General features: G+C 40.4%; 1 protein-coding gene across 8 annotated transcripts in view; it reads right to left on the bottom strand.

Moving 5' to 3' along the window:
- The window catches only part of APP (amyloid beta precursor protein), a 229,305-nt gene that overhangs the window by 51,266 nt on the left and 153,696 nt on the right, over positions 1–24,343 (bottom strand). For all 8 annotated transcript variants that reach the window (XM_080657586.1, XM_080657587.1, XM_080657585.1 and 5 more), the window contains 4 exons: positions 23,306–23,380; positions 22,458–22,616; positions 6,050–6,178; positions 5,103–5,202 (listed from right to left, as the gene is read on the bottom strand). In XM_080657586.1, coding sequence (XP_080513712.1) covers positions 5,103–5,202; positions 6,050–6,178; positions 22,458–22,616; positions 23,306–23,380 — 463 coding nt within the window. The remainder of the gene's footprint in view (positions 1–5,102; positions 5,203–6,049; positions 6,179–22,457; positions 22,617–23,305; positions 23,381–24,343) is intronic.

Raw genomic sequence — 24,343 nt, forward strand, 5'->3', positions numbered from 1 at the left:
TCAAAGGAAAGCTCACAAAGCATTTGCTTGAGTTTCATCAAAAGATACATGTACCCTGACGTTCATTGCAGCAATATTAACAATAGCCATGATATAAAAACAACTAAATGACCATTGATGGATGAATGGATAAAGATGTAACACACACACACACACACACACACACACACTCAGTGGAATACTACTCAGCCATAAAAAATAAAATCTTGCCATCTGTGACAACATTGATAGACTCTGAGGGCATTATGTGAAATAAAATAAATCTAATAGAGAAAGACAAATACCATATGATCTCACTTATATATCACATCTGAAAAACAAAACAAATAAACACCAAGCTCATAGAACAGAGAACAGCTTGGTGGCTGCCAGATGAGGAGGGGGCCAAAAGGTACAAACTTTCAGCTATAAAATATGTCATGGCAGGTAATGTAGAGCAGGTGACTACAGTTAATGTTACTGTCCTATATAATAAAAGGCTAATATGTAAATCGACAGAACAGCTGAACAACTGCTATGACGTGCACTGACCACCAGGTGGCAGACACTCAATGCAGGAGCTGCCCCCTGGTGGTCAGTGCGCTCCCACACAGGGAGCGCCACTCAACCAGAAGCTGGGCTCATGGCTGGCAAGCACAGCAGAGGTAGCGGGAGCCTCTTCCGCCTCTGTGGAAGCGCTAAGGTCATCCCCCGAGGGGTCCCGGACTGCGAGAGGGCACAGGTCGAGCTAAGGGATTCCCCCCCCCCCTCCGCCCGCCCCGAGTGCATGAATGTCGTGCACCAGACCTCTAGTATTACATATTTGAAAGTTGCTAAGAGAGTAGATCTTCAAAGTCCTCATAATAAGAAAAAAATTTGTAACTATGTATAGTGATGAATGTTAACTAGACTTATTGTGGTGATCATTTCACAATGTACATAAATATGGAATCATTATGTGAAACTAATATAGTGTTACATATCAATTATACCTTAATTCAAAAAGATAAATAAAATATAAAACGAGTGGTTCTATTTTGGAAGAGCTAACCATCTTGTTAAGAGGGGTACAGAGATAGGCATAGAGGTAGGCAAACAAACATTAACCATACCTGTAATTCAGGTAACAATATTGGGGAAAATATGAAAAGAAGCATTGAGACTATTGTAAAGCCAAAGAAGAAACACATCTTTGGTAATTTATGATATAAATAAATGTTCTTGTTTCCAAATACTTCAATCAGCTATAAACTATAAGATCTACATACACTTAAAAGTAATTTCTTATGAAAAACAAAGAAAAAAAGCAGAATAAGTTAGTAATTTTCTCTTTACTTTTATGATTTCTTTTCTTGTTGATGCCCTTTCTCAACTAACAATTATGCATAAGGATGCATAAAATTTATTATGCATAAAATTCTCAGTAGTAATGAATGCTCTTTGGTTGGTCTGGCTAGTGCTGTACATATTCTATTTTAAACCTAGACTACTTTGAATTCATTAAATCCCCAAATCAATAGGTTTATTAGGAACAGAGAATGGAAACACTGTCCTTGAAATCGGCATGCTGTGTTTTCTCCCAAAGGGTAGAAAATTTGATCAAGTGGCCACAGTCAAATTGTAATAAAAAATTATAAGCATTTGTTCCTTAGCAGAAGTTTCTTGATCTCCTGCCATCGATCTCAATCCTACCCCATTCTGGATTTGTTCTGCCAGGGATTCCTTCCAACATCCGGTTTATAATAATTCATGTTTTTTTTATTAATTTTGAATGCTGAAAGAAAAAAAGCACAGGGTAGGAGACAATTATGCCTTCCTGTCCCCTGTCCTTCCTCTTGCCTTTCTCAGAAATTGGTCATTACAGCGTTCTGTGAAAGAGCCAGCTCTAAATGGAGAGCTACAGTATTTTTAGCCTTGAGGTAGCTGCAAAATGAAGCACTTTGATAAATAACCCCAGTGCCAAGAGAGAACGGAATCCTTTTAGCATAGATTTAAGGGAGACTACAAAGGGCATAAAGGCCCAATCATTTTGAAATAGCAATTAGATGAAGCAAAGGTTGAGCCGAAAAACAGAAGAAACAAGGGGATTCTGCTTTTTTGAAGGGTTCCAAGGTGATTAAAACAGAACATGGGCATTGAAGAGGAGGTATATTTTCTTTCAAATAATGATCCCATCATTTGCTAAATAAAAAATAAAATCCCAAATAGCCACTTTAAATAGTAAGGGGGGCCCTAGCCGGTTTGGCTCAGTGGATAGAGAGAGAGTTGACCTGCAGACTGAAGGGTCTCGGGTTTGATTCCGGTCAGGGGCACGTACTTCGGTTGTAGGCTCTCTCAGGGCTAGGCAACTGGTTGGGGCGCGTGCAGGAGGCAACCAATGGATGCGTCTCTCTCACATCAATGTTTCTCTCTCTCTGTCTCTCCCTCTCCTACTCATTCTAAAAAGCAATGGAAAAATACTTCTGAGCATTTTAAGCATCTTTATGTAAGACTGTTAGTCGAGAAAGGGCATCAACAAGAAAATAAATCTTAAAAGTAAAGAGAGAATTGTTAACTTATTCTGCTTTTTTTCTTTGTATTGAAGGATGCTTTTCAAACAATAAACCATATTGTACAGGTTTTATCTGCATTTTAGAATACTACAAAGAACTTCCAAATACCTCTCAGCTTAAACAATTAGCACCCATCATCAATTTTATTTCATGTACATTCCTACTTTGAAAATGAGTTATTTTTACATGTTCCTTCAAGTGAAGAACAACGACAGGAAACAACTCAAAACTCAATTCAGAAAAGCCATTCTCCCCAGGGAGCTCTTGCTTCTCTAGCTTTGTTGTTAGGAGCTCAAATGGTGCACACGTCTCATTAATGGAAGTTCATCATTGCCAGCTTCTCTTTCTATTGGAAACACCCATTTAAAAATAAGGCAAGAAAGATTTTAAGAAAGGTTATCTTTCAGGATTGGGTATCTAGTATACTTATAATGACAAAAATATTAGAAAATAACATGCTGTTAATCCAACTTAAGAGTTGAGCCTTCCTCTTTTGCAGAAAAAAATTCCATGATCCTAATGATCTGCATATCCTCCTTGTCACTGAGATTTGAAGTTTACTGTTGCCCTGTTCTTAGGCATTTTGCAACACTCAAGATATCTGAATCTCCATCTGTTCTGCGGAAGAATGTCTCATTAGTGGCCACGGTTTCAGTACTATCTTGCTGAATAAAAAACTCCTGATAATTTAACTAGAAAGAGTCAACCATCATTACTGGGTGAGGGTAAATTATTAGTGGTCATCAACTTTCTAGTCCTGTGCAATGGCTTATTCCCCTACAGTTTGGTACTATTGACAACACCTCAATGAAAGCCACACACACATGAAAATAGCTTGTTAACAGAGCTCTAAGGCAGATGCATGCATCTAGAAGATTTGAGCTTCAGTTCATTAAGAATGTGATGATTTATTTGATTTTTGTCTCTTCTGCAACTTACTGGAAGATTTTCTTATACTTATTTAACATACAGTATTTTAAAGGCTCCTTATACACGTCTATCCTACAAAAACATCTAACAAGAATATTCAGTTCTTCAAGAAACTTAATAGAGTAAAAAATTAATGGGAAATCCTGTCTTCCATCCATGGTGTAGACTAAAAACTCTATTGACTCTCCTCCTAAGATCTTGTTTGTCAGTGAATTCCCCCTTTTGAACAAAAGTGTAGATGATACAGTTTCTTTTCAAAGCATGTAATCTGAAGTACACTTGATTCTGTTTGTTAACACATAGGACTAATCAGACCATCATCATCTGACCCACACCAAACACTTGCCTGATAATAATACAAACAATATTTACAAGGAAGTATTCAATTAGAAAAGAAGGAGTAGAATAGCTTTGGCACAAAATGAAAAAAGCAAGCCAGGAAGTGCTTAGGTCCACTGAAAGGAGGAATTCCTGTAATGGGTATACTGATCTATAATATCCTGGCTGTTCTGATTTCAGATAACCTGCATCTATTTCCAACCCAATTAACAAAGGGCAAGATTTATTACCGAGAGATACACACTACACGCATATTGATTATTTGTGGACAGTTTATGCACCAAATCTCCAGGGTGACATTCATTTCTTTTATATTGAAAGATTCACTAGCATAATTGCCATCCATGTATTTTTGTGAGGTAAAGTTAAACAAATATGGGCATTTGGTGCTTTGTGAAGAATTATGTTATGTGATGCTTTATTCCCTTCTCCAGGAAAAACAGGGGTGGGAGAACTTATACATGTCATTAGAGAACTAGGGACATAAAAGGTAGTGGGAACACATGTCAGTTTCCTGGTTTTGATAATGTAGTGCAGTCATGTAAGATGTTACTATTGGGGAAGTGGGTGATGTGCACACTAGACTTTGTATTATTTTTCCAACTTCTTATGAGTGTAGGATTATTGCAAAATAAAAGTTTAATAAAAGATTATGGGCACATCGTTTAATTAAGTTCAAACAACAACGTGGTTCAGACAATAACCATGGCTATTGTGGGCAGCGGGACAGGGGAAGGCTTCCAAGAAAGCTGTGAGCTACTGAATCTAACAATAACCCAAGGTCAGAAGTCACAGTTTCACGCTTTTGCTGTGCTACTTATGATAAGTGTGACATAGGCTAGTAACGTTTTAAATTGTAAGTTTGAGCTCTTCACCTATAAAACGGGGATATAATGCGACACACAGCTTACAATAGAGCATTAAAAGATGAAGGGTTATCTTCATTAAACTGTAACGTTCCAAAGCACCATGAGGTGATGTTTCTAAGACTGACAGAATCAGAAGACAACTGCTGACAAGTAAAACCCAATAATAAATGGTTCGTTATTGCACAGATATATCCTAAGTCAAGTTATAAGCACCCATACTTCTGTGAATATGGATAGTGAAGAACCCAAGCAATTGCCAAGGGGACAGCTAGTTCCAGCCCCAAGAGTTTCACTGTAAAAGGGAGTCGGCTCTTTTTCCTTCCACACATGAGAACACTGGTGATTGCTGATGCAGATGAACTCCTTCTCTGATTTCCTCCTACAGGAGCAGAACATGGTGATATGCACAGCATCCAAAGAACAGCTTACTTACCAACTTCCTCCTGGATCTCCTCGGCCACAGCAGGAACATTGTAGAGGAGGGAGAGGGACTGGTTCATGCGCTCGTAAATCACACGGAGGTGTGTCATCACCTGCATCAAAGGAAGACAGTTCCAGGTAAGCCATCTCTGCAACAAGGAACAGCTACTTTCCTTACCAAGCATCACGGACAGATACAAACTTCAAAGTGAAACTGACAAAACACTGCTGAAACTTTCAACCTTAAAGGGCATCCTGATGTTCCTTCTTCTCCCATTTTTCGTCTCTCTAACTTTAGAGCTGCTTTAAACTCCCCATTATATTTATGCTTGCAACCATAAAGTATAAAGTCAACTAAAAAGATCATTTCATCCAACTCTGATTCTTACTACTGAGGACCCTAAATAACCTCTGATGTCCTAGTTATATTTCTTTGCAAATTTGGAAATAGATGAGAACATATTTTAATTCGACTGGGTATTTCATGAAACAAAATATAGATATATTTTAAATCCTCTTATTGAAAGAAATGTAGGAATTTCACGTTTCCAGAGGTAGATGCCAGTTGGGAATGGAGGACTATAAAACATACTTATAACAGGACTTATAGGCCCACATTATACCCAATCATTGTGAGTTTCTGATTACCTACCACAATGTAGTTGAACCGATTTAGCAGTTTTGCTTTATATACCGTTTGTGTTCTTCATTTTAGTCATGAGATTAAAATGGTTCCTTTAAGAATCAATAGGAGTAGACATTGAGGATTTTTATGTTCCTTATTAATAACTCAGAAGTTGACAAAGCACATGTTGCTCTAAGACAAGCCTTTAGAATTTACCAGCTGTTAAAGAGTAGTTGCATAAGAGCCAGAGCTGCTCTGGGAATAATGAAAATCTGACTCAAAGACCGAGAACACTGGCTGGTCAAAGCTGCAGGTGATCACCGCACTGTGCTCACCTGGGACCGGATCTGAGCAGCTTTCTTCGGATCCACCATGCGCACGTGCTCAAAATGCTTTAGGGTGTGCTGCCTGTCTTTCTGTTCAGCACGGACATACTTCTTTAGCATGTTGAACACATGACGAGGCTGTGGGCAAAAATATAAAAATTCAACTTTGAGCAAAATATTGTTTCTTCCAACGGCTTCTGGATCAGAGGTCCCACTCATTCATCCCATGGTATGAAAGCATTGCGAGACATCTCTTTGCAATTCTCCTTTCCAAACATTAGTCCCATTCCTTTGTTCATGGGCAATTACTTAGTCGATTGGTCACTTCCATTTCTTTTTTTTAAAAATATATTTTTATTGATTTCAGAGAGGAAGGGAAAGAGAGAGATAGAAATATCAATGATGAGAGAGAATCATTGATTGGCTGCCTCCTGCACACCCCCACTGGGGATGGAGCCCACAATCCAGGCATGTCCCCTTGACTGGAATCGAACCTGGGACCCTTCAGTCCACAAGCCGACGCTCTAGCCACTGAGCCAAACCAGTCATGGCTCACTTTCCATTTCTAAAAGGTCATTTAATATTTGACATATGTGGTGACTGTCATCCTTAATAAACATTTTCTTATTAAACAGCAGCATTCTGCTATAGAAGGAGAGTTGATTTGGGAAGTTAGATTTAAGTTAGGTCCTTCCCTTTTTCCACCCAAATATACATGGGCTTATGAGACCACATTTCTATAGGCACAGTCTTAATGGTTATCTCAGCAGTAATGTTGCACAAATAATCCTACCATAAGTAGCATGTAATAGTATAATAATCAAAATGAGAAAAGTAATAGGCAACTTAACCACTACTCATTTGTAGGCAAGAAATAACTGATAAGCTCTGAGAGACATCAGATTTTCCAATGCGAAACGGTAGTTATTCTATTTTGAAATTTAATTAAATTCTTCCTATGCCATTGGATTCTAATTCTTTCAGCAACAATTAAATTTCTTCTTAAGTGCTTCTATTATTTTCCAATTGGTTCCATTTTTATTCCAATCCTACTTGAAACATTCATCCTCATAAAAGAAGGACAAAACTTCCTTTGTCTTCAACAATTCCACTGCTATATGCATTCTACTGTGTGATTTTATAAAATGTTTCCCAAAGACACACATTTCTTCTTCATTAAAACAAAACTATGGAAGCTCATGTCAGGAACAGAATTTATTCCCACACAGGTGGTGAGGTGGAGGGGTGGAAATTGCAGTATCTTAGGGGATATGCCTCCCCTTCTTCTTTTGCTTGTTTAACTGGGGGCCATCTCCCTGACATTCCAGGTGTAAGTGACGTTCTTCCTCTATGCTCCCATGAAATGCTACGCAAATCCCCATGATTGCACTTAACAAAGTCTAGTAAACTATTTATGTTTCTGACTACCCTCCTCAACTGTGAGATATTTAAGGAGTTTTGGTCTGGCTCATAGGGGGTGGCTCTGTAAGTTGCTTAGTCCTCCACAGGCCACATTCCTATACTTAAGAAAACAAGTAAGTAAATACAACAAGAAAATAAACCCGCACTCATCTGCCTTACTTATTTTTATTCAAGAAGAAATGTGCTTCTCCATAATCTCAAAAAAGCTTGATGTATAGCTTTTGGCCACACACCATTAGAATTCTCACTTGCACTGTGTAATCTGGTTGAATCTACAAACCAGAGAATGGTCCTTTCAATCTTAAAAGAAGAAGAAAAGTAGTAAGAGGTAACAACTGACAAACTACATTGATAGTATATATATGATAGGCTTATATACACTAATTTGAAAAAGGTAATTTTTAAATGGTAAGCACTTAAAGGCTGACTACTGTTGAATGTGAGGGATTCCCCCCCCCGCCCCCGCCTTCCCCCCTTCCCTGCAAAGATCCGAATGCACCCAAGAGGCCTCCTTAAGTCTTTTCATTGTTCTGTTTTCCCCAATTCAAAGAACATCCTGGTTTATACAGGGTGTCCCAAAAAATATACATATACGCTATAACAGCTGATAGCTCAATTTTGAAAATGAAATGTATTTTAATAAACACTGCCTTTATAATTATTCAAAGTGTGTGTACACATTTTTTTTGGACAACCTATATATCGGTGATGCTGCAAAGAAACTGGGAGAGCTGTGGACTAACACTGCTGCGTATGACAAGCCATGTGCAGAAAGCTGCTAAGCTGAAGAAAAACCATGAAAAATATATTCTTGTATTAGGCTATGTGGCTAAAAAGGGAGTCATCAAGGCTGAAAAAAGCAAGAAAAAGGAGGAAAAGAAGAAGATGAAGAGCATGAAAAGGAGATGGACGGAAGAAGGTATGATAAACAAGCTGGTTCCAAGTTTTTGGTCGATAAAGCATTTAAGCTCCCTGTACACAGCTCAGTGAGGGATGTTTGATATGCAGCATTGGGCAATCAGGATATTACTACACTTGATTCTTGCTTGTCATTGAAACCAAGGCCTAAAAGCTCCCTCTAGTTCTATTGCAATTGTTCGACCAAAGTTGGAGACAGACAGGGTTGCAACTCAGTGTATTTATCTATGATATCGCTGCTCCTCCCTTATGCAACTGACTGCCTTAACACTCTTTCTTAGTTGCTCTGTTTCATTTTTTTCCCCCTTTACTGTTTGAAGAATTTTTAGAAAAGAGCTCATGTTAAAAATACTTCAATCAAACATAAGGATTATTTTACATCATAACTTGTTTTTTTGCAGGTGGTTACCTATGAACGTTTCTGTAAGGCATTTTATCCTGAAAGAATTGTCATGACCAAGTGTGTGCACCAGGATATAATGGCTCCAAACTGGCCAAGGCATTACTGTATTATTAAGTTAAATTTCAAATTAGGGAGTGGGGAGACAATTTTTTTTAAACTAACATCTGGTCTCCCTGTGTCTTCCACTACCACCACAAACAGCACCCACGCCCATGGGCTAATTATTCAGTTAAACATCAACTTTTAAATGAATGAGTCTCAAAATTACGTTAAGTCTCAATTTGCTCATGTGTGCAATTAAGACAACGGACATTTTCCATATAGAGTATGCGAGTATTAAACATGTTCTGTGTTACTTACTGAGCATAATGCTTAGTCCATAGCAGGTTCTCAAATCACACTTACTTCTTCTACTCACTACTTGCCTCCAATCCCCTCACTTTTCTTTCAGCTAAACAATAACAGTTCAAAACTTATGGACTGCTCATAGGAATGAGACCATGTCTTAAGTGCTTTATGCTTAGAAACTCATCAAATCTCCAGATCAACGGTAGGACAGGTATAGCTGCTCACCCTGCTTCATAGATGAAGCAAGCAAGGCACCGAGGGCTCCATAGCGGGTTACACACTCGGTGGCAGAGCAAGTCAGTGGGGGAGCAAGAACAGGTAGCCTACTCTCCTAATCACTAGTGACCACGCCTTTCAAGGAAACTCTAAGAGGGACCAAGCGAAAGGCAGTTCTACAAAGTCACTTCCAGTTTGGAAAACGGAAATCACTGAATGGTTAAAAAAGAGTATGTTCTAAGAGCCCTCGCCTGGATTTCTAGTTCGTAGGAGCTCAGATAATATTCTGAGACACGCTTATATTTTCTCTCTTAATTGTGCAGAAAAACACCCAGAGTTGGCTTGCTACATCTCACAATTACTGCCCTTGGTTTTAGACACTCCACTATGCTTTGGCTAATGCGTCAGGGAGGAGAAACAGCAAGATAGGAAGGTTAATCTGGTTAGGATTACTGGAAAATGATGAAAGGTATTCATTCAAAGTTAGGCTTTTGTGACAGTCACAGATTCCAGTTCTAAATCCATCTTTATCTTTTATGAAGACGGATAATTAAACGGTGAACGTGCTCACACGTTTCAAGTCGCTTCTCTCCTTTACTCCCTGCACTTCTTACATGCTTCAGAAACATATTCCGAATGTGCCCCCTCTAAGTCCCTTCGGCGTGACAGTGGACAGCGGCACACGGCTTCCCTGGCTTTGCTCTCCCTTCCAGGGAACAAAGCTCCTGCAAAAACAATGGGGCCTCAGAGTAAGCAATGACCTCATCTGTTTATGTGAGCTCACATACACACTGTGTGTGCATCCACATCCACATAAGCCTTTTCTTCCTCATGCTTGCGCCTCGGGCCATGAGATAATTCAAGAAGGCATTACCATGTCCCCCGAGAAATGAATTACAGGGCTCTCTGCTTGGTTGATTTAATCAAGCAAACACATTTCCAAGAATTATGCTTAGAGATGAAAAATAGAAGCAGATTAGCTCTTATGTTGGAGTGGGCAGAAAAAAATCACACCACATAAAATGTCGGTTATGTCTACACCTCAGAAAAAAATACAATTTTTAGTTAAGGAAAACAGGTAACATTTCCCTATCCTTTAATGTTTTCATTTTCTCTCGATTATAAAAACAGAAAGAGCTCTACCTTTGATCCTTGATTTGTGCACATTTCACTTAAAAAAATAAATAATTGCCTTTACAACTTTTAGCCAGAATACAGATGCCCAAGGCTTAAAACCAGCTATCTCTAGAGCTGTATCATGTATTGCAGAAAAACAGGAAATCCTGTTTGTTTAGGGCATTTTATTTCACTATTCTGGGACAAAGACAGATTTCTTAACATTTTAATTAAAAACACAGAAACACTCACTCAGAAATGATAGGGGAGAAAAAAACCCTGGTATTTCTATAGAAATATATTCTCTTAAAATAATTTAGGATTATTCATAAGATTAGAAAAACAAGCATTAAAGGTTCAGTATCTATTGATAGTAATTGAGTTTAAGAAACATATTTTTAACCACTATGTGTAGAATTTCAATCTTTCTCAAATCATGAAATCTTCTATAATTAGTAATAACATTTTTTTCTGCTAAATTTTCCTTATTTCACACTTAAACACTCTATGTATTAACACTAAAATCTGGTTTTATTGGCATTAAATGGCTAATATTATCATTAAAATTTATAGCTAAAAACCAGAGCTAAAAAGAAAATCTGCCTTAGGGGACTCATCACATCCAATCATATTTATTGTCACTAGTGTTTCTGAACGATGTTTATACATAATTACAAAGTATCTATTTGCATCTGATGTGACACTTTGCACTAAATTTCCTTCACAATCACACTGCATTTGAAAAATTCATTAGGGCCCTAACCGGTCTGGCTCAGTGGATAGAGCGTCGGCCTGCGGACTGAAAGGTCCCAGGTTCGATTCCAGTCAAGGGCATGTACCTTGGTTGCGGGCACGTCCCCAGTAGGAGGTGTGCAGGAAGCAGCTGATCGATGTTTCTCTCTCATCGATGTTTCTAACTCTCTATCTCTCTCCCTTCCTCTCTGTAAAAAATCAATAAAATATATTAAAAAAAATTCATTAGGAAGGAATTTCTTAAAGGACTAAGAGTAGGCGATACTAAAATGGGTTAGAGTTAACCTGAAAATAAACTTCACCTGAAGATGTACATTTTGGCACATGGACCATTTTCCTATTTTGGAAAAAGAGTATAACCTATCGCTGGCTGCTGGTACAGTTCCTGGCACAGTATTTCCCCAGAAAATACTTAACAGCCTCCATAGCACTTCACACTGGTGTCAACAGGAAGATTCATTTCACTCATTTCAGTGTCAATAGCTCATCTCCTTATGGCTTGTGTTTTGATGTCAGGTCCATGCAGGTGATTTTGAAGGAATTTTCATGGCCTTTCCCTATGAGAGATACATTTCTTTTTAAAAAAATATTTCCCCCACTTTTCAGATGTACTGCCCTTTTCACTTAGTTCTCTAATGCAATTTCATGAATCTGTTCTCCCTGGACTTGGCATTAAACATGCACATTTGACTGACCCAACGCCAATCACGATGGAATGTGTAGACTTTCATTCCACGGTTCACGTGGGCGGCGTATTAGAACAGGACTATTCAGCTCCATTGCCCCGCTCTGTGGGTTCATGGTTGATTCAGGAATCTGGCATCTTATCAGAAGAAACTTGGGCCTTAAGCCACTTCTGAACGGGAAGAAATGATATGTCAGGAGCCTTTGAAAAAGCCCTGGGTGCAATCCTGCCAAGGAGGAGGAAGTCCATGAGTCACTGTGTGGGGAGCACCCTAGCCTTTCCGTGTCACAAGGGAGTTAATCAGAAAGTCCTCTCCGGAAGCACTGAACTGTACCCTAGCGGTTTCCGACCCTGTGACGGGGGAGTGAATCACCAGCCACGAAAAAGCAATTCTCTCCTGTTTTCAAAGCAGCTTCAGGTCCCTTACGTTCACAGCTCTACACCTTGGGTTTCTGGAGCGTATGAAGAGAACGTACAAAGTCTGGGTGCCGATGGAAACAACACCCTGAAGAGATTGAGCCTCTGTGCTTGTGATGGTCTCTTGGTTTCCAGCATGTCACACGGACCCTCACTATTGCATGACAAAATTCTGAAAACAAAGCAAAACAGCATCCCCTAAACAAAATAGCCCCCCCTCCAAGACAAAACAAAAGAATGACCCAAGCATTCAGGGAGATGTCCATGGGGACCTTTGCATCACACCTGTGTTGGTCTTTAAACCTAAGGAGCTGAGCTAAATTTTTAAAGTCCACTCCTAAGTTCACCCACATTCTCCAGAAGAGCACTGAAATGATTGCAGTCGTTATTAAAATGAGTATAAGAAGGCAAAACACAATTCCATGAGACGTTGAATACAGTGGCCTCAAGAAAGCAATGCAGGAAATGACAGCAGATTCTTGTCCCGCTGTCCCCATCAGTTTCTTGAGGTTTGAGAATATGGCGGCATTAGCTCCATCCCTCCTGGCACATCCAGATTACTGCTTGGCTCTGGCCTGGGGCTATGATAGAACATGGCAGCACCCAGGCAAATCGAAGGCCATCTCCCCTCCCTCCCCTGGTCCCCATGGAAGCGGGCAGGTGACTTCCTCATGGAAACGTGGCACTAAAGCCTCCATGTATCCTCTCCTAACCATATATCCTATCCTTTCTCTTCCTAGGGAGGAAGGTATCTTTCTACTTTACAGTTTCATCTCAACCTTCAAGTAATCCTTTTGTTTTTCTGATTCTGTCTACCAGAAGCTAGAACAATGTTAACTATAAAAGAGTAGGAGCGAACTCCAATTTGCAGGTGGAGGAGGGAGAATCCTTGTAATTAAGCCACTTGTTCCAAGTTACAGGTTATAGATGGCAAACCTGGCAATTAAAGACAGGTGTTTCTAGTCTACTATAAAAGGTAGAAAAGAAGGTGCTTCTTTTTTTTTTCAATAGTTTTTTTTGTTTGTTTGTTTTTTTTAAGAGAGAGAAAGAGAGAAACATCAAAGAGAGAGAATCATCGATCAGCTGCCTCCTGCACGCCCCCTACAGGGATGGAGCCTGCAACCAAGGTACCAACCCTTGAGCAGAATCAAACCCGGGACCCTTCCGTCCACAGGCCGCTGCTCTAACTACTGAGCAAAACCAGCTAGGGCAGAAGGGTGGGTCTTACTTTTTCACTCACCAATCCCCTCCCCCACTGAATATTTTGCTAGTTCTCAGACATAATTTATTTTGGTTACTGTGACATGATAGGAAATACATATTTGGTCTCTGCCCCCAGATCTTGACATAGAGTTCCCCAAACTGTCATTTCCTGAGTGACAGGAGCATCTTGTGTTATAAAACGTGTATGTGCTGGTGAATCCGCGGGGGTGCGGTGTGGATGATGTGCTCAGAGGGGGATGGCAAGCTTCGCGCCCCTTCCCACCCACCTTGCCCATGCATGTCTGCCATCTGGCTGTTCCTGAGTTCCATCCTTTATAATGAATCACGTACAGTTAAGGGGCGTAGTCATCTGAGTTCTGTGAGTTGTTCTAGTAAATGTTCAATTCGGGGCGGGAGGGGGGTGGGAACCCTGATTTACAGCTTTTAGATCAGAAGTGATGACCTGGGACTTCCAAAATGGGGCGGGGGCAGTCTTGTGGGGCTGAGCCCTAAACCTGTGGGGTCTATGCTAATTCCAGGTAGTATTAGAATCATTTAACGTGAGAGAGAAAAACAACAAACAAACCCACACATTGGGTGTCAAGAGTATCGAGCGAAGAGGTAATAGTTTTTTCTTTAGCTACAGAGACCGTGGCTATAAATGACTGAAGACAGCATTAAGAACTGAAATTTAAGACCTGCCCAAACCCTGGGATTTGTGTTTTTGGACCCACTTGAGCACACACTGGATCGAGAGCTTACAGCAGCTGACGTGAGAGCAAAGAAGCACCAGAGACCTTTCAGGCTTATGCCTTCAATTCTCATGTAGCCAGTGAAGCCTGCCGGAGCTCTGAGCGATGCACAGGGTGATTAAGGCGACCCAGACAGCAAAGCCCACAGATTGTAAACAAAAGATGTTTTAAGGCACCACGGACCTTTGGGAAGATTTGTCGAATGGGTCTGACCATCTGACAAATGCCAATCGTGACATATTCTTGACTTCTTGAGAGAGAGTTGCACTAAGAAGCTTTAGTTTTACATATGCATAACTTGGATTTTGGCATTTTTGCTTTATACCCCCTCTAACTGGTTACCATTTTCAAAGATATCCACAGGTATATTTTTAATTTCACCCTCTCCTCATACTCTAACTACAGTACCCCTGACATACTAAAAATCTTAATATATATATGAAAAACAACAACAACTCGAGATAAAGCTTAGAAAAACCCAAATATTACCTGGGATTTTTAAACTGAACTTCACAAAATGAGTGAACTTGGAAACCCATGCATAATTCCTGTGCAGCGTACAAGTTTCAAGGGAGAAGATGCCTGGTTGCTGTCTGTTCTGGAGGATGGATATCTGTAATGCTGGATAGCAAAGTAAACACTGGATCACTAAGTAATGTGCCATGGCCTGGCCGGTATGGCTCAGTGGTGGAGCGTCCACTTATGGACCAAGAGGTTGTAGTTGGATTCCTGGTCAGGGCACATGCCTACGTTATAAGCTCGATCCCCAGGGGGCATGCAGGAGGCAGATGATCAGTGATTCTCATCATTGATGTTTCTATCTCTCTCCCTCTCTGAAATCAATTAAAAAAAAATAATGTGCCATGCATTTGTCTAAAAAAACAAAATATTTATGTTTTCATTTCAAAGGTGAAATGAAAATAGAGATCAACCTGTAAGTACATGCATGAACCCTTTGCTGGAACAAAGCATGGTGTCCCGGTGCTATATGTTTTGACAGCATCTGAGGAAGAGCTTTTTCGACTTTGCAGGCAGTGACTCTGCAGGGCTCTGCTCTGGAGTTAATCTGGATGATGAATAAGGTCTCAGAGGCTCAGGACAGCTTTCAAGCGAAGGCCTGTCTTGCATACTTCTGCATTTTCTATTTAACTTAATTCAATTAAAAACAGAACCCACTATTGTCTCTGGTTACAAACTCCCAGCTGGTCTTTAGCAAGATCTATCTATTAAACTTGGTAAAGATTCAAGCAAGGTAAGGAGGTAATACTGAGAGGCATTACCGAAATAGCATGCAAACCGCTCAGCTTAGTTTATAGGATTCGGTTCAATAAACGCCAGTTCTCCCATTCTTTCCTTCCACCCACTGTTTGTTATTGGTCTGTCCTTAAATGCTCTCACGTTAATGAGTCCCCTGGTGCTCGCCACTTTTTACAAGTCTCAACTTAAATAAATGAATGCTGAATGAATCGTTAACACCAGACATAGTATAATTATTTACATTTCACGAAGATGATTTTTCAACCTAGCAGTCCTCTAAGTATATTCTGATCAGCTTTACAAAATTTTGAATATATTGAAAATGTGCAGGTGGAATGTCTTAAACATTATAGTACTCATCTCTCACAGGGCCTTCACTTGTTAAGAACTCAGCAAATACCTTTTTAGCTTATTTACCATCCATTATGTTGAGGAGTAGACAAATCCTATTTACCTTGGAGATATATGCTATCTACATATATTCTACAAATGCTTCTTTTTCTTCCTTTGTGACAAAGAGTGATAAGCACCTCAATTTCACTTTTGCTTTACAAAACTTATAGTTACACCAACAATCATGTTGGCTAAAGACTGATTAACTGGAATCTCCCTAGGTATTCACTGGTTTGCCTGTCACAACACACCCATTAGTAGCTATCCTTTCTTTTCTCCAGTGATTGTTTCTTATTCAACATCTATGGCCCTGTTGTTAGAATTAATCAAATAATGTTCAACAAAACCTCAACCTAAGTCTCAAAACCATGCTCCTTAATGATAAGCCTCACAAACCATGACATTAATGTCGTGCCAAAGAATTCTATAAAGAAGTTTCCAGGAATCTCAGGGACATTTAACATTTGGATGAACTAATCAGAAATGAGAAAGAAAAGGGTGCTAAAGACGCTGCCAACATTTTTTCTCCATTAAATAATGAGAGTTTGAATGTGAAGCATCGGTTATAAGCATGAAATTAATTTTAGTATGGCCGACATGGCTGCCGTCATGAGAACCTGGGAAAACACACAACAACACTATGGGCACACAGATACACAGACGAACGGACAGGAATACACAAAAATGTTTCCAAGTTCTTACTTCCACATAGAAAATGCTTAAAATTCATTAAAGTAAGAATAATAATTAGGATGTTGTCTAACAGAAGATTTACATGAAGTATCTGTAAAGACTCAAAACTCTAAGAGTTACAAAGAAAGGTTTGGTTACTCATCTCTCATCTTTAACACATTTCAATTCTTACTAACTAGGAGCCCCTAAGTGTTTGCAGACCTAAAGCTACAATGGGAAGTTGATTTTAAATAGAGGTTCCTAGCCAGCCTTTAGTTTCACTGTACAGCATCCCATTTAATTCCAATTTCTCTTCAGATCTTGGAGAATATTGACTAGGCAGGCAATGTTATCTTCACTCCTTCTATGAAGTAGAACTCTGACAGTTATAAGAAGGAAGGCTCAGATAGTGTTTAGCTCACATTTCATGAGGCCACATGTGCTGAATATGACCTGTGATGAAGTAAGAGACCAGAAGTGCAGGATTGGTTGTCAAATAATGATAATTTAGGGTTAAGTAAGTACTTAGGTCTGGCAGCTCGAAGACCTCCAAAGTTAACCTATGTGTGATGCACCTGTGGGTGGGGGGGAATTTACCTTTTCTGGGGGAAAAAAAGCCTAACTGTTTGATTGTCCAAGAAACTTTTATTAAAGTGAATAACTTGGAGGGGCTAGTCCTTAGAAGAATCACTAACCCTCTACACATGAAGGGTTTATTCTAAGTGGAAAGACCCACCTGCACTATACTTTTATTCCTGGGGAAATAAAACTGTTTTTAACTATTATAATATTTGAAATATATACATACAAATTCTAAATATGATTCCAAAATGTGCTTTTGGATTGGCCTCTCCGTGTATCCATCGGTAGGCATGTAATTTATTGAAAAGGAAATGTGGAACATAAAGCACACACAGACGTGGGGACTCACACATGGTAGAACAAGGAACTCTAGCTGAACAAAACACCATCACGTAATAGCACCACACTTGGGTTAAAAGTATAGATGAAAGCGTGGATTAAACCTGAGCGTCAAAGGCACTGTGAAAATACACCCATGTTGTTGCCGGTTCCCATGTTTGCAAAGTTTGGGACTGGATGGTCAGGGTAAAAGGGATGATAATTATTCTAAAGGTAATATCAGCTGTAGAATCTACAGAAAAAAACAAAAAAACCCACCAGACTAATTCATCCTTATATTCCACTTTTACTGAGTATTTCATATCTTCCAGACACACGAGGGAGATCTCAGAAATATCTATTTCCGGCTCCAATGCAAGATGTGACCTTTCTCAGGTAATAACCGGCAAGCTTTTGATTTATGTCTTTCAACAGCAATAAATAAAAGTCCTCAAGAAGGGATTTAGAATTTTCTCGCATTTTTCCAAGTGCAGAGCTAAGTGCCTTCTCCAGTAGTGGGTTAGTTAGAATTTAAATAGAACACTCAGATAAAGACGGTAACAACAAAAATGTTAGGTAATGCCACGATTGCAGGCCTGTGACTACCTGGCTCCAGTTGGTAGTACATGGGAGAATTTTCTGCATCTCCAGGTAAGAACTCAACAGGAATCCCTACACCAATCAACAAGAATCTGATTTTTAAAGACACTAAAACAGTTCTTCTTAATCCAGTTTTTAATTTCAAATAAAATGCCGTCTAATTCGATGTGAGGTGCTCCCCAGGCCCAGAACAAGCACGATTATGACCGATGTAAAAATATCCCCTTTATATTCCCTATCCCCGGAAGCCTTGGCAAACATTCTTCTTGTCCCTGTCCTTCCTGTGATGGCCAATGGGCTGCTCTGAAAGATTTGAAGTGTGCACCCGTGAAAGACACCATTCAGCCCTCGTCTTATTTTTAGCTCTATCAACGACCATTTAGCAAAGATCTTACTTCAGAGACTGGACTTCCAGCTGGAATGCTTCACTAAATGTCAGCTATTAATGTTCTGGTCTCAACACCCACCACCCTGCCCTGCTCTGGCAAAGGATCCCGATGGTCCCACCTCCCAAACCGAGTCCTCTAAAAGAGAGTGACCACAGAACTTTTCCTCCAAAGAAACAAACAGACTTTTATGGAGCACAGTTGGGACAGAGATTTTGTTTTTGTTTTTTTTTCTGCATAGAAAATAAAAATGCTCATGTGAATATTCTTTTTCAAAAGCTTTTTGTTCAGAGAGAAAGCATGGCCTAGGAGGAAAGCACTACAGTGGTCAACTGTGACTCACAGCTCCACCCTGTCCACGGCTAACGGTGTCACCCTGGACCAGCCACTCAATCTCAGTGACGCCATCCGTAGAACAGGATCGATACTATCTTGGTCTCTGGAAGAGCACCAGGACCTCTTTATGGCTCCTCAAAACTTCCTCTGCTGTAGCTTTACTACAGGAAGAAAAATCAAAACGATGACAAGAATTGGGACAAGTTGGTGGCTTTTTGGTTTAGTTAAATAATGTACACATAGACTGCCACTTCCGGCCAAGATCAAATAATGGGAAACAGATGAACCTGCCACCTGTAACATCCAAAAAAATGAACAAAAAAATATAGAATTATGTTTCTACAATATATTACACATCAGATGAAGAACAGTGAACAGTGAGAAATGAGAAACAAAGGAGGTAAACTCTACAAATGCCTAAGTTTACTGCTTGAGTTCCGGGCTGTGATTTCAGGCACGGGAACCCGGCAGAGCCGGAGAGACTCTCAGAGTTGAAGATATGGAGTGAGAGTCCGGAGAGGCAAAGGCGGCTAGCACTCACAGGAGAGGGTATGGAGGGGAGGGAGCCGCTCGGAGAGAAGCCAGAGATTTGCAGATGGTGCCCCTTGAGAATGTAGTTGACTAATGAGTAGTGCATGCACGTAAAGAAACTGACTGAGGCCACAGAACAAAGATCACCCGGAAGGATGAGAGCTAACAGTGCCGGATGTTCACACAGGGTTAGGAATGATACCTGTTTGTACTCTCCGGGTGGGAAAACTCAGCATGGCAGATTACTTAGGAGGATTTTCAGGTATACAAAAATGTCCAACTCTCAACAAGGTACAATTCACAATGTCTGAGAGCCAGTAAAAAATTATTGGGCATGAAATGAGGCAGAAATATATCACATATAAAAAGAAAAAATAATCAGAAATAACCCAAAGTTGACACAGATGTTAGAAGCAGCAACTAAGGATATTAAAAGAGTTACCATAATGTATCCTATAGGCTCAAAAAGTTAAGACATGGGAGATATAAAAAAACAAAGAAACAAAAACCCAGATTAAACTGCTAGATATGAAAATTACCATGTTTAAGAAGAAAAATAGCCAGATGGGATTAATGGCAGATTGAAATTAACTATGGCACATCAAAATCAAATTGCTCAAAGCTATTATAAAGAAAAATCTTAAAAGTAGCAAGATAAAAAGTTATATTACATACAAAGACCAAACAAACAAACAAAAAAAGGATAAAATCAGTATTCTTTGGAGCATCATCATTAAGGTACTTAAAAAAAACCCCACAAACTCCATCCTAGAATTCTATCCCCAGTAAAAATGTATTTAAAAAATAAAGGTGAAATAAATATACTTTTAGACAACCCAAGCAAAAGAATTCTTCACCCATCTACATGGATTAAAAGAAATTTTAAAGGACGTCATTCAGGTAGAAGGAAAATGATTCCATATGGATCTATGTAGGAATGAATAGCACTAGAAATATATATAGATAAATAACTATATAGATAAATAAATATTTTTCTTCTTATTTAAAACTCTTTAAAAGATAACTATTTCAAGAAAAATAATAATATGAAAAAAGTGTGATGACAACAGCCCAAAGATAGGAAATGGGGAATGGAAGGACTCTATGGTAAGGTTCTTGTAATATATATGAAGTGGTATATCGCTGTGAAAAGTTCACACTATTTTCTACAGACCCTAAAGCAAACACTAAAATAACAAAATAGTTATAGCTAAAAAGGCAACCAAGGTCATAAAATCTATATATATAAAAGCCTAAGCTACTGTTATGACCAAACAACTGGAACGACTGGAATGACCCGTCGACCAGTCACTATGATACTCACAGACCACCAGGGGGCAGACACTCAATGCAGGAGCTGCCCCTAGTGGTCAGTGTGCTCCCACAGCCAACCTCCGGCAGCCCCTTTCCCCACCCGGCCCCCTGATCAGCCCCAATCAGGGGGAACCGGCTGACCAACCTCCCGTGGCCCCTCCTCCTGGCTGGCCAACCTCCCATGGCCCCTACCCCCCAGCCGGCCAGCCCCCCTATGGGGCTCCGCTCCCCCCCCCTCCCCAGCCAGCCAACCTCCTGCATACCTTTCCCACCCCCACCAGCCAGCGCCCCCATAGGCCCCGATCAGAGGGCTGGCTGGCCAACCTCCAGCGGTCCTTCCCCCTGGCTGGCTGGCCCACAGATAGGCCTTGATTGCTGGCCAGGCCGAGGGACCTCACCAGTGCATGAATTCATGCACCGGGCCTCTAGTAGAATTATAAAAAAAATATTCAATTAGTCCAAAAGGTGGCAAAAAAGAAAAAAAAATAGGAAACAAAGAACAGGTAGGATAAATAAAAAACAGCCAGATGACAGATTTAGGCATAACTGTACCTATAACTTCATTAAACGGTGTTTTTAATTAAAAGGCAAGACCCAATTATATGCTGCCTCTAAGAAATGCACTTCAAATGTAAAGATAAAGAGGTGAAACAAAGTACAAGGCTGAAAGAAGGATACACTATAACATTAATCAAAACAAAGCTGGTGTAGCTTAATTAATACTAGACATAGTAATTTCAGAGCAAAACATAGTTCTAGGGATAAAGAAGGTGCTGGATAATAATAATGGGGTGGAAGAACACCTAATCCTGAACGTTTATGTACCTAAAAACAGAGCCTCAAAATACACAAAGCAAAACCTGACAGCATCCATGAAAAACAGACCCACCCACAATTCCAGTTGGAGATTTCAGCATCCTTCACTTCACCATGGATAGTACGGGTAGACCTAGTGTACACATGCTCACATACAGAGTATTCCTACGCCCGAAGCAACCTCTCCCACAAAGCCTCAGTGAGGAAATCTATACTTGCACTGCTTGGTAAGCCTCATTATAGGCATTTATCACTGAAAACCACGCATAAGGCTCCTTGATGCTGACGCAGGGGTCCTCAAACTTTTTAAACAGGGGGCCAGTTCACTGTCCCTCAGACCGTTGGAGGGCTGGACTATAGTTTAAAAAAAAACTATGAACAAATTCCTATGCGCACTGCGGGCCTGGGACGAGTCGGCTGCTAAGCAGGACAGGCAGCGGCACCCGGCGGGCTGGATAAATGTCCTCTGCGGGCCGCATGTGGCCCTCGGGCCATAGTTTGAGGACCCCTGGTAGGGAATATGGGTGCTGCTCTGAGCAGGAAATCCTAGTTCTGGTTTCTCTTCTTCCACTAAAAATCTTGTAACTCGGCCAGATGTCAACTTTCCTTGACCTCAGTGACATCACATCTGATGAGGGGGCTGGGCTAGGTTTCTGGTTCCCAGATTGCATCTCTACCGGGAGAGGTCAGCATCCCTGGGATGTCAACTCAAGTCAGGCCTTGCCCTCTGAGTCCCCGGGAGGCCTGCCCGCCCCCTCCGTGGGAAAACGTGTCTGCGGTGCTGACAGCCCTGCGGAGGCAGCAGCCCTGTGACCCTTTAACCTTCAACATGGAATGAACGAACTCAGGGCAAACCTCTAAACAATGGTGCTCCTGGCATTTCTCCAGATCTCTTTCTCGTGGCCTTGCGTGCCCAGAGCCCAGAGCCCGGGGGCCCTCTGCCTGCTGTGAGGCGGGACCTACCCGAGGGGGGACCTACCCGAGGGGGGACGGCCTGCAGCGCGGTGATGTAGTTCTCCAGGGCCAGGCGGCGGCGGTCGTTCAGCATAGCTTCCACTCTGGCCATGTGCGTCTCCACCAACTGCTGCCTCTCGTTGGCGGCCTCCTGCTCCAGCGACTCCACTTTCTCCTGGAAGTGCTGCCGTCCAAACACAGGCACGTGTCAGTCGGGAACTGCACAAGTTGCACGGGGCAGCAAGTTCGAGTTGTTTAAAAGGGACATCAAATTTCACTTCATTCAAAGATCTCATAATCATTCCCAACTTACACTTCTCATTGTAAGTCATTATTTTATGTGGCCCCTGAAGACTGATTCGACTAATCAAAATGTAGGATAAGTTTATGTATTCTTGAAACTCTACATCACATTGCATATTAAAAAAAATATTCCTCTCTTAGTCAGAGTTATTTTAAGGAAATGACCGTGATAATCTGTCATTTACTTACGGTAATTTTGAGAGGGGCTGCAGTTAAAAATTCTAATTACATGTTTCTTGCCAGGGGAAGAAGCAGCAGAAGATTATGGCAACCAAAAAGATATATTATTGATTAAAAAGCAGACTGCAAATAACAATGTGAGTTTTATGGAAATGAATTATAACTTGAGCTAATTGGGAGCAAATGTAAGGCAGAGTTTAAGCAACTCAATTACTAGACAATGATGAGCAATAATCCAAGTTGATGAGAATATGAACAATCACAAATGAGGTTCCAGCAGACGATGGGAAACTTGCAGGCACTCCATGAATCGGGGGGGGGGGGGGGGGGGGGGGGGGCGGGGAGCGGTTGCTGGCATGCACCCCTTGTGAAAATGGGCTCAGGTTTTACCTGGATAACTGCTTTCTTATCAGCTTTAGGTAAGTTCTTTGCTTGATGTTCTGCCTCCTCCCATTCTCTCATGACCTCCAAAATAAGAAAACATTTAAATTTAAAATCGGTTCTTTTTTCAAATACAGATTTAGTGAGATTATGTTTTTCTCCTATATTTGACATTGTACATAATTATCATATTCCAGTTTTACCTCAGTAATATTTGACCTCCCACTAAGATGTAAATCTATCCTGTTAGTACAGTGATCATAAATATTCAAATTTATTGCAGCAATATGGCCCTTTGAAACAAAGGAGGTCTTTCTTCTTTTCCCCGAGAAAATGCTGAAGGTCCTTTTTCTTGATGTGCACAAATGCCGATGATTCATAAAAGGCATCTATTTCCTGAACAACACTTTCTAACATTAAATTGAACACATTGGTTTTAGTCTTTTGGGAAAGCAAGTTACAAAATTTCAAACAGTATGTGGTGTGGGGGAAGCACATATAACATTTTGTGCATGTGTAGATATACCGTGAACACAGTGCCCAAAACATAGTACATATTGGAGGGAGGAAAAGACTTCGGGAAAAACACGTCTGTTGTCAGAAACCCTGAGATCCAACCCAGGGTAATTAGGGCCCTTTGCTTGCCAACCCACACTATAAACAGCCCTAGATCCCTCTAGAAATTCTCAGAAAGTACATATTATAATGTTCTGAATGCAGCAAACAGTATTCTTGGCAAGTAATGCTAATTTAATGACCAGGCTCATTAGTTTTGTAGAAAAATGAAGTCTCCTCCTCATCCTTGATATTCACCTAAGATTTCCCTGAGACAAGTTCACTCACTGATCTGAACGCAGGACAAGTCTGCAGCTGTGCATATTGTTGGAAGAAAACAGATTCTTACCACCTACAGCTGTTCAAGTGTACTACTTGCTGCCAATTAGCGTGGTGTTTCTGGTTTTTTTTTTTTTTTTTTTTAAATGTATTTTATTGATTTTTTACAGAGAGGAAGGGAGAGGGATAGAGAGTTAGAAACATCGATGAGAG

This window comes from Plecotus auritus (assembly GCF_963455305.1).
Source record: "Plecotus auritus genome assembly, chromosome: 2".
NCBI lineage: Eukaryota > Metazoa > Chordata > Mammalia > Chiroptera > Vespertilionidae > Plecotus > Plecotus auritus.